At 35.7% G+C, this 13,212-nt stretch overlaps 1 protein-coding gene and 1 long non-coding RNA gene across 2 annotated transcripts; both read right to left on the reverse strand.

The window, feature by feature from the left end:
• Nucleotides 1–3,253, reverse strand: LOC113303927. Its single transcript, XR_003337905.1, has 5 exons — nt 2,910–3,253; nt 2,132–2,811; nt 1,753–1,911; nt 768–928; nt 1–380 (listed from the first exon to the last, which is right to left on the reverse strand). It is a non-coding gene; the product is annotated as an uncharacterized LOC113303927 (long non-coding RNA).
• A 5,174-nt stretch (nt 3,254–8,427) lies between these two features.
• On the reverse strand, nt 8,428–12,891 carry LOC113303928 (eukaryotic translation initiation factor 3 subunit L-like). Its single transcript, XM_026553008.1, has 7 exons — nt 12,241–12,891; nt 10,979–11,313; nt 10,293–10,632; nt 9,447–9,595; nt 9,268–9,361; nt 8,888–8,959; nt 8,428–8,798 (listed from the first exon to the last, which is right to left on the reverse strand). Exons 1-7 carry the CDS (start codon nt 12,775–12,777, stop codon nt 8,754–8,756), a joined length of 1,572 nt encoding a protein of 523 aa, XP_026408793.1. The 5' UTR covers nt 12,778–12,891; the 3' UTR covers nt 8,428–8,753.
• Between the last annotated feature and the right edge of the window lie 321 nt (nt 12,892–13,212).

Genomic DNA, 13,212 nt, shown 5'->3' on the forward strand with positions numbered 1-13,212 from the left:
AAAACTCGCATCATTCACACTGAACCAGAAACTTATACTGTTCATAACAAGTTTTTACATTGTTACACCATAGAAACTTACATATCCAAAAGTAAGATGTTTAACTGTTTAAAAAAATTAAATCTGGGCAACAGAACAACACCCAGATAGTTAAAAAAACCTGGTAACTAAGATTATCAACATCCAAAAATGCCTTTGGAAAGTTTGGGACATGATAAGAACACACCTGATGGCATAAAAACAAAAAACAAAACAAAAGATGGATCATCTGTGCAACTAGTGGTTCTTGTCCAAGTTCCATGATGACTTTCATTTATCATCCTGCGACTCTGCTTCTCCCTTCCTCATCAGGACCTGGTCCAGATACTTGTCATACCAGGCTGCAATGCAAAAAAGTAGCATGTTATTACCTATTAAATTATCTTCATGTCATTGAAATCTAATGAAAATGAAGAACAGACAGAAGTTTATCAATACGAATCCAAGGATGCACGCACACATGTTATTTGCATAATTTTATCTTTTATGGAAGGAGAGAAATATAAGTATGTTTGGCAGGAGACTTGGAAGTGAAGCAGAGTTCGTGAACAAAGCTAACTTCTTTGAGAATTCCAACTAATAAAGTTTTTGTGAATTGGAATTCTGTAGCGAAGCATTAAGCTATTGAACGAACTTCTAAAAAATTTCTTTTCAATTATTTAACCTTCTCATTTCAAAAATAAACAAATTCAAGACTGAATGTAGTTATAGTATTAGATATAGCTGACCTCAGAGACGCAGAACCAGGTCCATCAGTATCTGGTGCAGATTTGTTCTTGAAATACTGAACGAAATTTATTTTCCTCCTCAGATTGCTACCGCTGGCTGAGGAGAGCCTTGGAAGCCTAAATGTGAACTGCCTCTAGATGACAATCCTGCATACTGTCATCTGCACCAGAAGGAACCCAAAACAAAATGAATCCTAGCAGAGCATAGATACAAATAAGAACTCCACTTCATCAGGACAAATGGCAGGTTGTATGCACTGTCTAAGACCTGAGACTCTACCTAGTCTGAGGTTAAGCAACGTAAAAATTGCAGTGTGCTTTTTCTATAAAAGGATATCTTTTTTCGGCAACTAATACCTAGTCTGAGGTTAAGCAACGTAAAAACAACTAATACAATTGGAAAGTCCAGACAAAAAAAGGCTTCATGAGTCCAACATATTGTTTATTCCGTCCCCAAAAAAGATTAGATTAAATTGCTACTATTGACAGTTAAAGGAGTTTGGTTACAAGATGAACAACTACATCTGCAACACTATTAAGGAACCTATTGACAATTTTTTCAATCACAGTCAACGATCCAGAAACAGTTGGAACATAGAATGTCTTCTTAACAAGATTCAATTAGGAAAGTCCGGCTACTAATAGGCAATAACCAACAATTCAGCTGCAGGAAAAGAGTAAAGAATAAAAGAAAACCAGTATGGCGTACCCTACACATTGGTAAGGGTTAAAATAAAAATTCAAGGGCAGCAAAGAACTTTTCATATAGTCACACAGAAAAAAAAAACCATTGTTTATTTCTCAAGGATTCTCTGTCTCCAACTTCTTGTAAGACGGGACTCCTGCTTTAGTCAAGTATGCTGTGAGTTTGTTTTTATGCTCAAAGCTAACACGCGTTATATAAATATTGAAAATCTAAACTTTTTCTTAGAAATAAGATATTGGAATGGAAAGAACAAAATTTAAAAATTAAGAGATTACTCACGGTTTGTGGTAAAACCATCCCAGAGAGCCATGAACTTTGTTTTCATGTTTGTCAAAGCTTCGTGGTCAGTAGCACGGCGATGCCTCCAAAAGCCATCAACCTCATCAATAAAGATAATAGTCGATTGAAGCTTATGAACTAAAGTGAACATGGCAGCAACTGGAAAAAAACATCAAAGAAATTTTTGAAGTCATTAACGTTATTATGATTGACTTGGACCAGAGATACTCAAAACTGAAGGTAGCATATTTTAACACCCAAGTATAGTTTGCTTTCTTCAGGTATATTAGAGGAACTATTATCTTTTGCCCCATAAAAAAGCATAAGAATCCATTGAAATAAAAAGCTATCGATATTTTATTCAACTATCAGCACTTACCAAGCTTTTGAGCATCTCCGAACCACTTTCATTTTCACCCTTAACAATACACCTTTCTGTAGACTGAGGAGCTTCCCAGCAAATAATTCAGGTCTTTTGGGGTGGAAGGATAATCAATTCATGCAGCGTTTATTCAAACCACGGACTAATTTTGAATGCAACCATCTCAGATAAAATGCGTACAGCACAACTCCAAATCCTCAAATACTCAACTACAACCAGAAATGCAAAAAATTGAGGAAACTTAATATCATTCCCATTTTACTATTAATAAAAAAAGAAATTCATAAATGTTTAAAAAGAGACAGGGCCAAGAAATATGAAGTGTAGCTAAGGAAAATTAACATTGAACTTTTGATAATTTCACTTGTGAACTGGATTGGAGATCAGAAATCTCTAGTTACACGCAGAATTTGTAGTTCAAACGAGAGCATATCTTCTTCACCACTATAACTAGTTAACTACTGTGAGAAAGTAGAAAATTATCTTAAATAGGATTTAAGCGTAAGGAATTCATAACATTTGCTAGTGAGACACTATATCAAACGGGTTATACAGAGCAAAACGATGACTAAGATTTGCTCAAACGAGGAAAAAAAAGGTAAGCAGAAAATTGCCCCAAACTGGTGATTGCTTTCAGCTACTGATGGATACCCAAGCATCAAAATCCTTCAAAGAAACTGAAATTAAACCCATCCAAACTTCAATTAAAAGAAAACCCATCACTAATTTATCGATCTATAAATCAATTTCACACAAAAACAAAGTTTAAACTTACCTTTCTGTTGAGTTTGAATCAGCACACGGATCGACACCATGACCATCAACTATCCCTGTTTTCATTCAATTTCTCTAAACCGCAGACCCATAATCTTTATCTCATTACCGATTCTCATTGAAACCTTAATCTTACATGTAAAAACATCACATTTTTCTTCTCTTCTGTGTTCAATCAACTTCTGTAAAAACCCATTAATGGAACGACGGAGACGAGATGGACGAGATGATAAAAAAAAAAGAGATTGAAGAAACGGACGAGATGGTAAAAGGGAAGAGGCGAGAGCTATCAGTTTTTTCGGCGGAGAAAAAATGGCAAAAGTTATGTGAAGAAAACCAGATCTGTTTGAGATTATGAGAAAGATAAGGCCGTGGAAAAAAGAAAAATATAAAAAAAAATGGTCGGGAAATCATTTACTCTGTCGGAAGCACGAAATCGACTCAAAAATTGCTCCTTTGACTAATCTTAATATTTCCTCCGGTTGGTCAAAACAGCGTCACAAATAGTGACTATTTGTGACGCCCCTAGAAAAAACCCTCACTAATAGGACATATTTTTGTAATGACATGTAGTCGATGTCTTCACAAAGGGTTTGGCAAGTCAAACATTTGAATTTTTGAAGAACAAGCTTCAGGTGCTAAAGACCCTTGTGCTTGAGGGAGGGTAGTTGAGATAGTGTTCGTAATAACATTTCTCCTTTTATTTTTGCTCTTACATTTCTTTGTTTTCTGCTATTACATTTTTGTTACAAATATGTCCATTTTTGTTATGTTAATTTTAACTAACATGGTGTATGTGTATAGTACTAAAGACCCTTGTGCTCCATGGAGGTAATTGAGATAGTGTTTGTAATAACATTTTTTCTTTTATTTCTGACATTATATTTATTTTGCTTTTTTGCTGTTACATTTCTGTTACAGCTATGTCCGTTTTTGTTATTGCGTTGTTACATTCCCATTACAACTATGTCCGTTTTTGTTATTAGGATGACCGAGCGTGCGAAGGGAGGGAGGCAGGATCTTCTATATGGTCATTTTTTTTTTTGGAAAATGTAAATGATCAATTGACATTAAAATAATTAGAAATGATCCGGGCCGAAAACCCAAAAAATGTCCCCTCTGAATCAAATTTTTCTCTTTTTCCTTTAGACATTTTCGTAAATAAACCGAAAAGGAAGGACAAATAAGTATTAGACATTTTCAAAAACAAACAGAAGAGGGAGGGAAAATAGGTATTAGACATTTTCGTAAATAAACCAAAGATGAAGGGTAAATAGAATATTACAGTTTCTTAAATTGTATTATAATTCCTTATGTATCATTTTTTTTCCAGAAGTATAATTGGCAAGCAAATTAGAATATTACATATCTAAAAATCTGTGTCTTAGAACTTTACAAATTTTATCTCGTTAGAAATATTTAAGAGATCTACACAATGAGTACCAATAACAATATCAAGTTCAAATTTTTTTATTAAAAAATTCGGAGGTGTTTATCATTTTAGGCATAATTTTCAAAAATTGATTTCATAACCAATATGCAAACCACTACTTGTGTGGAGCCTTTATATCATTGTAATCATATCAACTTTCTAAGAGTCAAAGAGACGTCACTTCCCAATGGAGCCTTCATCAGCATCACGGCATCACCAGAATCATTTCTAATTATTATAGAATAATTATAGCTATGAAGTCAGTCAAGAGGTCTACACAATGAGTACAAATAACAGTATCAAGTTCAAATTTTGTTACGAAAAATTCGGAGGTGTTTATCATTTTAGACATAATTTTCAAAAATTGATTTCATAACCAATATGCAAACGACTACTTGTGTGGAGCCTTTATATCACTGTAATCATATCAACTTTCTAACAGTCAAAGAGACGTCACTTCCCAATGGAGCCTTTATCAGCATCACGGCATCACCAGAATCAATTATGCACCAGACATTCCTCAGCACCCCGAGAAGCGTTGCCTATACAAGAACTAGCGTTATTTATACGCTCGCGCCCTACAAGGTTTCCTAAACCCTCACCAACACCATCAAGAAGGTTGCATATACCCTCGCCTGCACCCCCAGCAGCGTTTCCTATACCAGAACCGGCAGCCGCAACACCCTGACCTACACCAGAACCAGTGCCCGAAGCAGCGCTACCTGCACCCTCACCAGTGCCCCTAGCATCCTTGCCTATACCAGTATCAGCACTTGCAGCACCTTGACCTGTACAGGAACCAACACCTGAAGCAGACTCACCAAAACCTCCCCCAATACCCCTGCCACCAGCCTCATCCAAACTTGAATCAGTACCAACATTAACATCACTGATAGTACCTATGTCAGACGAGTGAACATCACCTATAGCAACACGTGTGTCTGTAACAGGTATGCTTCCTTCAGCAGTTGCTCTACGGCCTGCACCATCAATGTTTTTTCCTTGTATGTTTGCAACTGACAACATCACTACCGTAATAAACATGGAACCAAAAATACCAACATTAATGTTCAAAAACCTCCCCATATATAGTATCTTACTTGGACAAAAGACTATTACAGAAAAAACAATTTACTAAACTCGGAATATGTATATACAGTAGAACCTCCATATATTGATACTCTACATATTAATAACCTCTACATATTAATAAAAATTCATGATCCCAACTTGGACCATGAAGAAATAATAATAACCTATCCAGTTTAATACCAATGATTTTTTCCAGTTCTGCCTTGAAGAATTTACCTCTAAATATTAATAATCAATATATATTAAAATATATATATATATTTAGTTACGTGGAATTTTTGATTAAACAAAATACTTATCTATACTTGTTTGACAAAAATGAGTAACTTTTTTGGATTTTTACAACATCTTTTAACTTGCGGATACTTAATATCTCATCGACATAGACACCTTCTTGTTGAAGACAAAATATTTCCAACTTGTCGAGCATGTTTAAAGCTTCCAAGCTTCTTGGAACTACAAATTCCAAGATATATACACGCACTTGTATATTGGAACAATAAAAATATATATATACAATGACACATACATTGGACTTAAATTTTTACATTTTTTATGGGTACCTCTTTATATTAATAACTTCCATATATTAATAATTTTGTGGATGCCCAAAAATATTAATATGGAGAGGTTATTGGTTGTTCCTCCTAATTAGTCACGAATTTGTAATGACATTGTATCAAGTACAAGTTTTCTATTTATAGGAACACCACACTTAATACAAACACTAGATAATGGTCCGCCAATTCCAAAGATAAGATTAGATTACATTATTTGTTTAATATATTGAAACCATGCAGTATTACTTGTATTCCACTGTTCCAAGTTCCAACTACTCAAATTGGAGAAGGCACTCAACAAAAAAGAATAAGAGCAGTGGAATATTCGTTAGTAATGCACTACCAAACACTATCATTACGGGTTATCTAGATTTTAAAGTTCTACCAGTCAGTTCAATCAATGCACGGACTGGACTAGAGGGTGGGTGGCGGATGCTCGAACGCATTCCAAATCTTCAAGCCATGTAGTCCATTATAGTGATTCCGCGAGTCCATTTTCTAGTCCATCCCCATTAGTACGATGCAGTCAAGTATATATTCTCGACCCAACTGCCACTTGCACTGCACAAGTGAAGTGATGCCTTTCCGAATGTCAGAATCTCATTAATGGTGTTGTAAGTGTAGGGTATTGCGGCCAGCACGATATATAATCAATCAGATTGCTGGAATTTTGTCTTGCTCGATATGGATTGGTATATGTACGAGTTGTTCTGGGAACAATGTTGAGTTGACTCGGTTGAAACTAATTAGTACAATTGGAGAGAAACATGAATAAGCTAGTTTCGCACTTTAGGTCCCCGTAAGTAATACTGTATGTATTAAAAAAAAAAAAACGAAAACATGCATATAAATAGAACAGTGACTAAAGTGAGACGCCATTTTTTGTATCCAAGTCTAGAGAAGTGGTCACTTCACTGCGGATTTCCCAGCTTCTGCTTGAAATTATTCACAGAAGAAAGATATTACGTAAAATAGCAAATGAAGCAACAGATACTAATTAGCTTACTGTTTATACGGTCTAATAGTAACACTAATGCATTGTCATTAATTTGGTACTCGCTTCTTCTTCTTCTTGGAAGCAACTAGGCTTAAATTCGTTTCATAGTACTAACGGTTTGATATACACTTACCTTAAGTATTATGTACCCATATATTCTTAACTGCGTACGAATTAATGCAATTACAAATCAACTTTCGTTCTCTGCGTTTTCTTGATGATGGCAACCCACATTTGTATAAGCATACCACTAAAAGTAGACTTAGTGATATACAGAGAATGAATCCAAAATTTTTGGATAGTGTCCTTACAGTATGAGCATGGCTTGTTAACGATATACCGCCACCATCAACTGTCATATTCCCAGTGATAGTCTGATTATGAACTGGTGGTTGGGGCGCGACTCCGTTATTCATAAGATGATGAGCACTGTGATGACCACCAAATGGTCTTGCTGGTGGCATTGGTGGATGAGGTGGTGCTGAAATTGGATGTGGTGCAAGTGCCAGTGGTGGTGTTTTCTTTTCAGCACCTAATTGTGTGCCTGGATTACCGCAGGAGGTAGTTACTTGCCTAGATATCATTCCAACAAAAACCAAAACCAGCACGGCTGAGACATAGATTTGGGTTTGAGACATGATGCACATAGTCTGAGAGCAGTGCGTTCTAGGCAAAATAAACTGAGATGATCTAGATATGGGATTATGAACGATTTATATACATGTCAAATCTACTTTATTTTGTACTAGGAACTTCACAACTTCATGCATCAGATAGCTAATAAGCCAAGAAAACTGTGATATTGGACCATTGTGTCTGTGCATAATGGGTATCTCTAGCTCTATCCGTTTCTTTGGTCTCACATTTCTTACTAAAATAAGCAAGTAAGAGGAGCTATGCAACATGAAAACGATGTGGTCCTCTATTATCGAATTTCTTCGTCGTATACTCGTGGAGGTGAGGTTCCCGGTTATAAAGCAGAAGACAATTGGCACTGATGAAAATGATAAGTGAGCGAACTATGAAGATGATGATCATGAGAAAACAGTTCCGACAGAATTGACTATGTGCAGTATGCATGCACAGATGCACGGAGTATCTTTTACCCTCTTTAGCTTTAAGAAGCTAGCCTGAATCTCAAATCTTATTTGAACAGGAGATAACTAATGTGGAAGAACTGGAGCCAAGAGGGTAAAAGAAAAGTTGGCAATGCAATACAAACACCAAACTGGAGAATGGTGCTAGAATCAATTATGGCACCTGAAAATGAAAGCATAACAGAACCAAATTTTGATTCTGAGGTGTGCTGCTGCTTGTTAATACAGCTTGAATGGAGATAAAATGCCTATGCCTCTAAGGTGGTTGTGAGAAATCCTCATAGATAACCGGAGCTCTATATAATAAGACAAGGACCAAAAATGCTAACTTACAAGTTGTATACGAAGCCCAACAGAACTGTAACACAAGCTAAATTACTGCCCAGGGACAGAAATTTCTGTGAGGCGGTTATTGCTGTAGCACAGCAATGTAACTAGCTGGAAATATCTTAGTAACAGGTTGTTAACAATGCAATTACTATACCTAAACATTCAAAAGTTAGAACTTTGCTGGAATGCTGAACAAAATTGATAGCTCCTGTTGATATAAAACTAAAAAAGGATAATTTCCTCAGAATCTGGAAAAAAAAATGCAAAAGTAAATCACAATAACATCTTCTGCGAACCACTAGAAGAGCTTTGGACCAAACATAAAGATTGTGGTGACTCAATCTAGTTTTACTCTGTCCACCTCGTGTATCATCTCTTCAAGCTGTTCAGATTCAAATCAGAGCATTAGCCCATCAATATAGAGAGAATAAGATATGAAAGAAATGATAAGAGTAACAATTTGTATTGTACCTTAACAATCTGACGCATGAAGTAATCACCATACCGCTTAGCAGACTTGGTTTCAACAACATGTATCATATCCTGCAACAAAAGATATATGAACAATCCAACATTAGCTAGATCTCCATCAGAAAAAGCCCGCAAAATTATAAATTAGACAGTCTTCTATTCAGCCTTATTCACGCTTATGCTGTGTTATTACCACACAGTAACAAAGATTAGACTTCCTAGTTTCTGTTGGTGAACATATGAAAGGCTCACTTCCACAGGCTAAGCTTTCTACCAATCAGTAAATATGCTGGTCATTAGGTTTAGTATCATATCAATGTGTTCATTTTTCACAAAACAAAAAAGGATTTAGTAAAAGAGCAAACTTATCGATAGCATACATCATCAATATAGAAATCCACATCTGCATTGGAGATAATCTTTCCATCAACAGAAACAGCATGTGTTTTGTGCTTGTAAGTCATCAGGATTGACCTGTGGATATGCAAACCATCAGATAGCTCAAACAATCAAAACAGAGAAATGTAAAAACGTAGGGGCCCCAACGGAAAACACCAACCTTAAAGTGGGTTCATCTACTTCCATATAACTTGCAAGTTTCACCATTGAAATGGTGGAGTAAAGTTTAAGGTAACTTCGGACACCTGATAACAATTGTTGCTGTTTCACTTCATACAGGAATAACTTCAGCTGAAGCCTATAAGCATCCTGCAAAAAGTAAAAGAAGTCTACAAATGAGAAAGCATGCTACAAATCCCACATTACAGTAAATGAATTATTTGCAAAAAGATTAGATTCGTGAAAGAAATGCAGGTGAACCTTCAATCTAAGCAAGATTCCTGTAATAGCATTATACTGTCAATAACTATAAGTATTAATACCATCTAGCAACTCTCACAGGATTTGGGTTACACTGTGTTTCCAAAAAGTCCATATATAAAGGACAATGTAATGACCATAAGAATACACATCAATGAAAAGGATGGAAGGTTGCTTCAGACTCGTGAAGCAATTTCAGGCTCATGCTTTCTCAATCAGAAATAACTAACTCCTATACGCAAACGACATGAACACGAGATGTTTCGTTAACTATCCTGGCAGTTTTTCCAATTTTATTTCAAAATTTGAGTTGCAGGTAACAACCGAATCCTATCATGGACTGACTACAGCAAAAGGAAACAGAACAAAACCCAGACAAAGCTAGGCTGATAAAGTGACTTTGTTTCAACTCAATTAGCTGTTTAAACCAAAATCTTGATATTAGAACGATACTGCAGATACAGAAAACGAAACCAATCGAAAAGAGAAATAATCCAACCATCTACAATATAATTGTAAGGACATACCCAGAATGTGAAAAAAAATCCTGAACAAATGAAAAGAAAACCTTACGCATAAAACCTACCTGGTTGTAATTGACAAGAGGCTCGTCAAAAGTTGGAGCTGAAGGTGTAATAAACTTAGGACATGCATAAGAGAATAGTTCATCATAAAGAGCATAGGCTTCATCGTCATATCTCTGCATCCTCATCATCTTTTCACCATACTTCTCTCTTAATTGAGTGTTCACATCTTCAGCGACAAGTTTTACTTGTGGACATAAAGAAAGAGAAAGTGCCAGCAAGGCATACATCTGCTCATTCTTCTTCAAAATCTGTTCATACTGAGGAGATTTCTGGTGATACTGCTTGACCTTGAATATGTACAAGAGCATCTTGCTAAATTCACGAATTGACTCAACATATCTGCAAAAGCTAACGGTCGGTTACTACTGCATAGAATATCCAAATGAAGAAGGAATCTTTCAAACATCCATTTTCTATTTAGACATCATTTTGATTTTATGGGATTGAAAAACGATGCATTTGTTTATGCGCAATGAATAATGTCAACTCTACACTGCTAAATCAACTTAATTACAATACAGATCAAAAAGCAGCAGTATAGTTGTAATCCTTCCAACACAAAAACAAAACAGCTAATTATACTCGACAAAATTAACATCTTTCAAAACTGATATGGGAAGATCTAAACATATGCAGCATAAACAGATACAAAGTAACATGAGAGATGAAAAGTTTAGAAACAAACCCTCGCAACATAAGGTTTGCAAATCCATAATGATAAATAGTAGCAATGTGGCTTCCAATAACACTGGTATAAACACCTCCTGGCTGACTGATGTCAATCGGCTGCAAACACTTCAACCCAGTGTGGTAGTCACCCAAAAGACAATGAACTCGAAGCAATCCCACCATGCTGAAATACCCTAACACTTTCAGAACATTACTCCCACCAGTGTAAGAGTATCCATCATTAGCAGTGAACTCCTCCAAACCTTCTTTTTCCTGCTCCAAGATCTGAATGATCATAGACTTCTCAACAAGCGCTTGCAGGAAGTTGAGAACACCGTATACATTCCATGCCTGCAAGAACCAACCATTTGTTAGGTTAATGCATCACTAAGTATACATTGTCAAAACAAATAATCATTCAATATGGTGTTTGCAAATGGGACAACACTAAAGCTATTAGCAGGTGTCCAGCTATTTCTGTCTCCTGAATCTGTTTTCATCACTAGACCCTATACAAATCAATTCATCCCATTTATAATCATCAACAAGAACACACACAAAAATCTAACGAAAGGTAAATAATGTTCATATTTTCATTTTCTCTTGTGAAGGTTCAATCACATCACCTTAATGGCCGAAAATCATGATGTGGAGTGCATACAAAATATGCCGATAAGAAAAGCACGATTTGTACTAAAGAAAAAAATATTAAATAAAAACCAACAAGGGACCTTTACTTAACAAAGTTTTGTGAGGCAACACTTAACTATTTGGCAAATGGTACTGAACATAGAGAGAAGATGCAGAGAATGAGTGAATTACTGAACAGAGACATCTGATAAAACTTTGATTGAGGGAAACAAAAGTGAATTTATTGAACAAAGAATTGGAGCACTTCCTTACAAAACCTCCTCCTCCACTATTAACAATGAAACAAAATCAACATACAAAGAGCTGTTAAACATTATGTTACATACATATGCTCCCCTTACAAACTCTAACACCCATCTAGAGCAAGAGCCACTACACAAACTACATACAAAACAAAGAAAAGAAAAAAAAACTACCTTCTAAGCTCTCGGCAAGGAACCTTTATCCAAGGATTAAAATTATATAAATCAAACCACACAAAAAGCCAAAACAACCCAAACCCTAACTCAATCCACATAAACAAATTCAAATTCATTAAAATAAAACAAACACAGATCATAATTCTCATAAAACCCCTAACCTAATGCACAAAATTACACAATACAAAGAAATAGAAATCAAATTCACCTGATCAAATTGCTTAAGAAGAGCGATTTCCTGTTCAGTCTTATTCTTCATCTTAGCTCTATACTGACAAAACGACTGAAACTGATAAACAAACTCATCAACCATATCCCACAACCACTGATTCGGCAACTGCATATTAACCACACCATGCAACACAACTTGAAACAAAGAACAATAATTATCCCATGAATCAATTCTCTGTTTCAAAGTAGGACTCAACCTCGCATAAAGATGCCTAAACCACATTTCTCTATATAACAAACAGAAAACATGATCATTATCAACATAAGCTGAAACAGCATCAACCGATGGCCATGGAGATTCCTTAAACATACGTTCGCTGAGCTTCTGAAATGAACCTTCATACATCTGATGAATCTCGTAAACATTCTTCTCACGAATGTGTCTGTAGAGATGAACAACGAAAGTTTTGACGGAATCTGGTACGAAGTTTGGATCGTAACCTAAATCAGTTGCTCTTGGACCTCCTTCTTCGTAACCTGGTGCATCATCGTAATCGTATGAAGCTGCTGCCATTGTTGGATAGGATTCAGTTGTTGAAACCCTATATTGAAGATTAAGGATTTAGGGTTTTCGCTGGAGGTGTGAGAAGAAGAGGGGATAGACTGAAGCGACAAATAGAGAGACAAGTTTACCCTAAACGCGAATCTCAAACTTTTGTAGACTGTAATATCAGTCTATAGAACGTTTTCTCTTTTCTGTTTTATCGGAGAAGTATGTTTTCTCGTTTGTAACGTTTTTATTTTCTGTTTTATCGGATGTCCAAAACATGGATCTTTTTATTTCAAAACGTTTTATCTATTTATTTTTCACATAAAAGGGCGAATTCGTTAAAAAGATCACAAAGCCACTAAAACTGGCGACAAAGAGAGATTAAAGAAAAGAAGAGAAGAAAATAATACTGAAAATAATACAAACATTAGCTTTGAGTAACGGTTTCCCAATTACTTA

This window comes from Papaver somniferum, chromosome 8, assembly GCF_003573695.1.
Source record: "Papaver somniferum cultivar HN1 chromosome 8, ASM357369v1, whole genome shotgun sequence".
NCBI classification, from domain to species: Eukaryota; Viridiplantae; Streptophyta; class Magnoliopsida; order Ranunculales; family Papaveraceae; genus Papaver; species Papaver somniferum.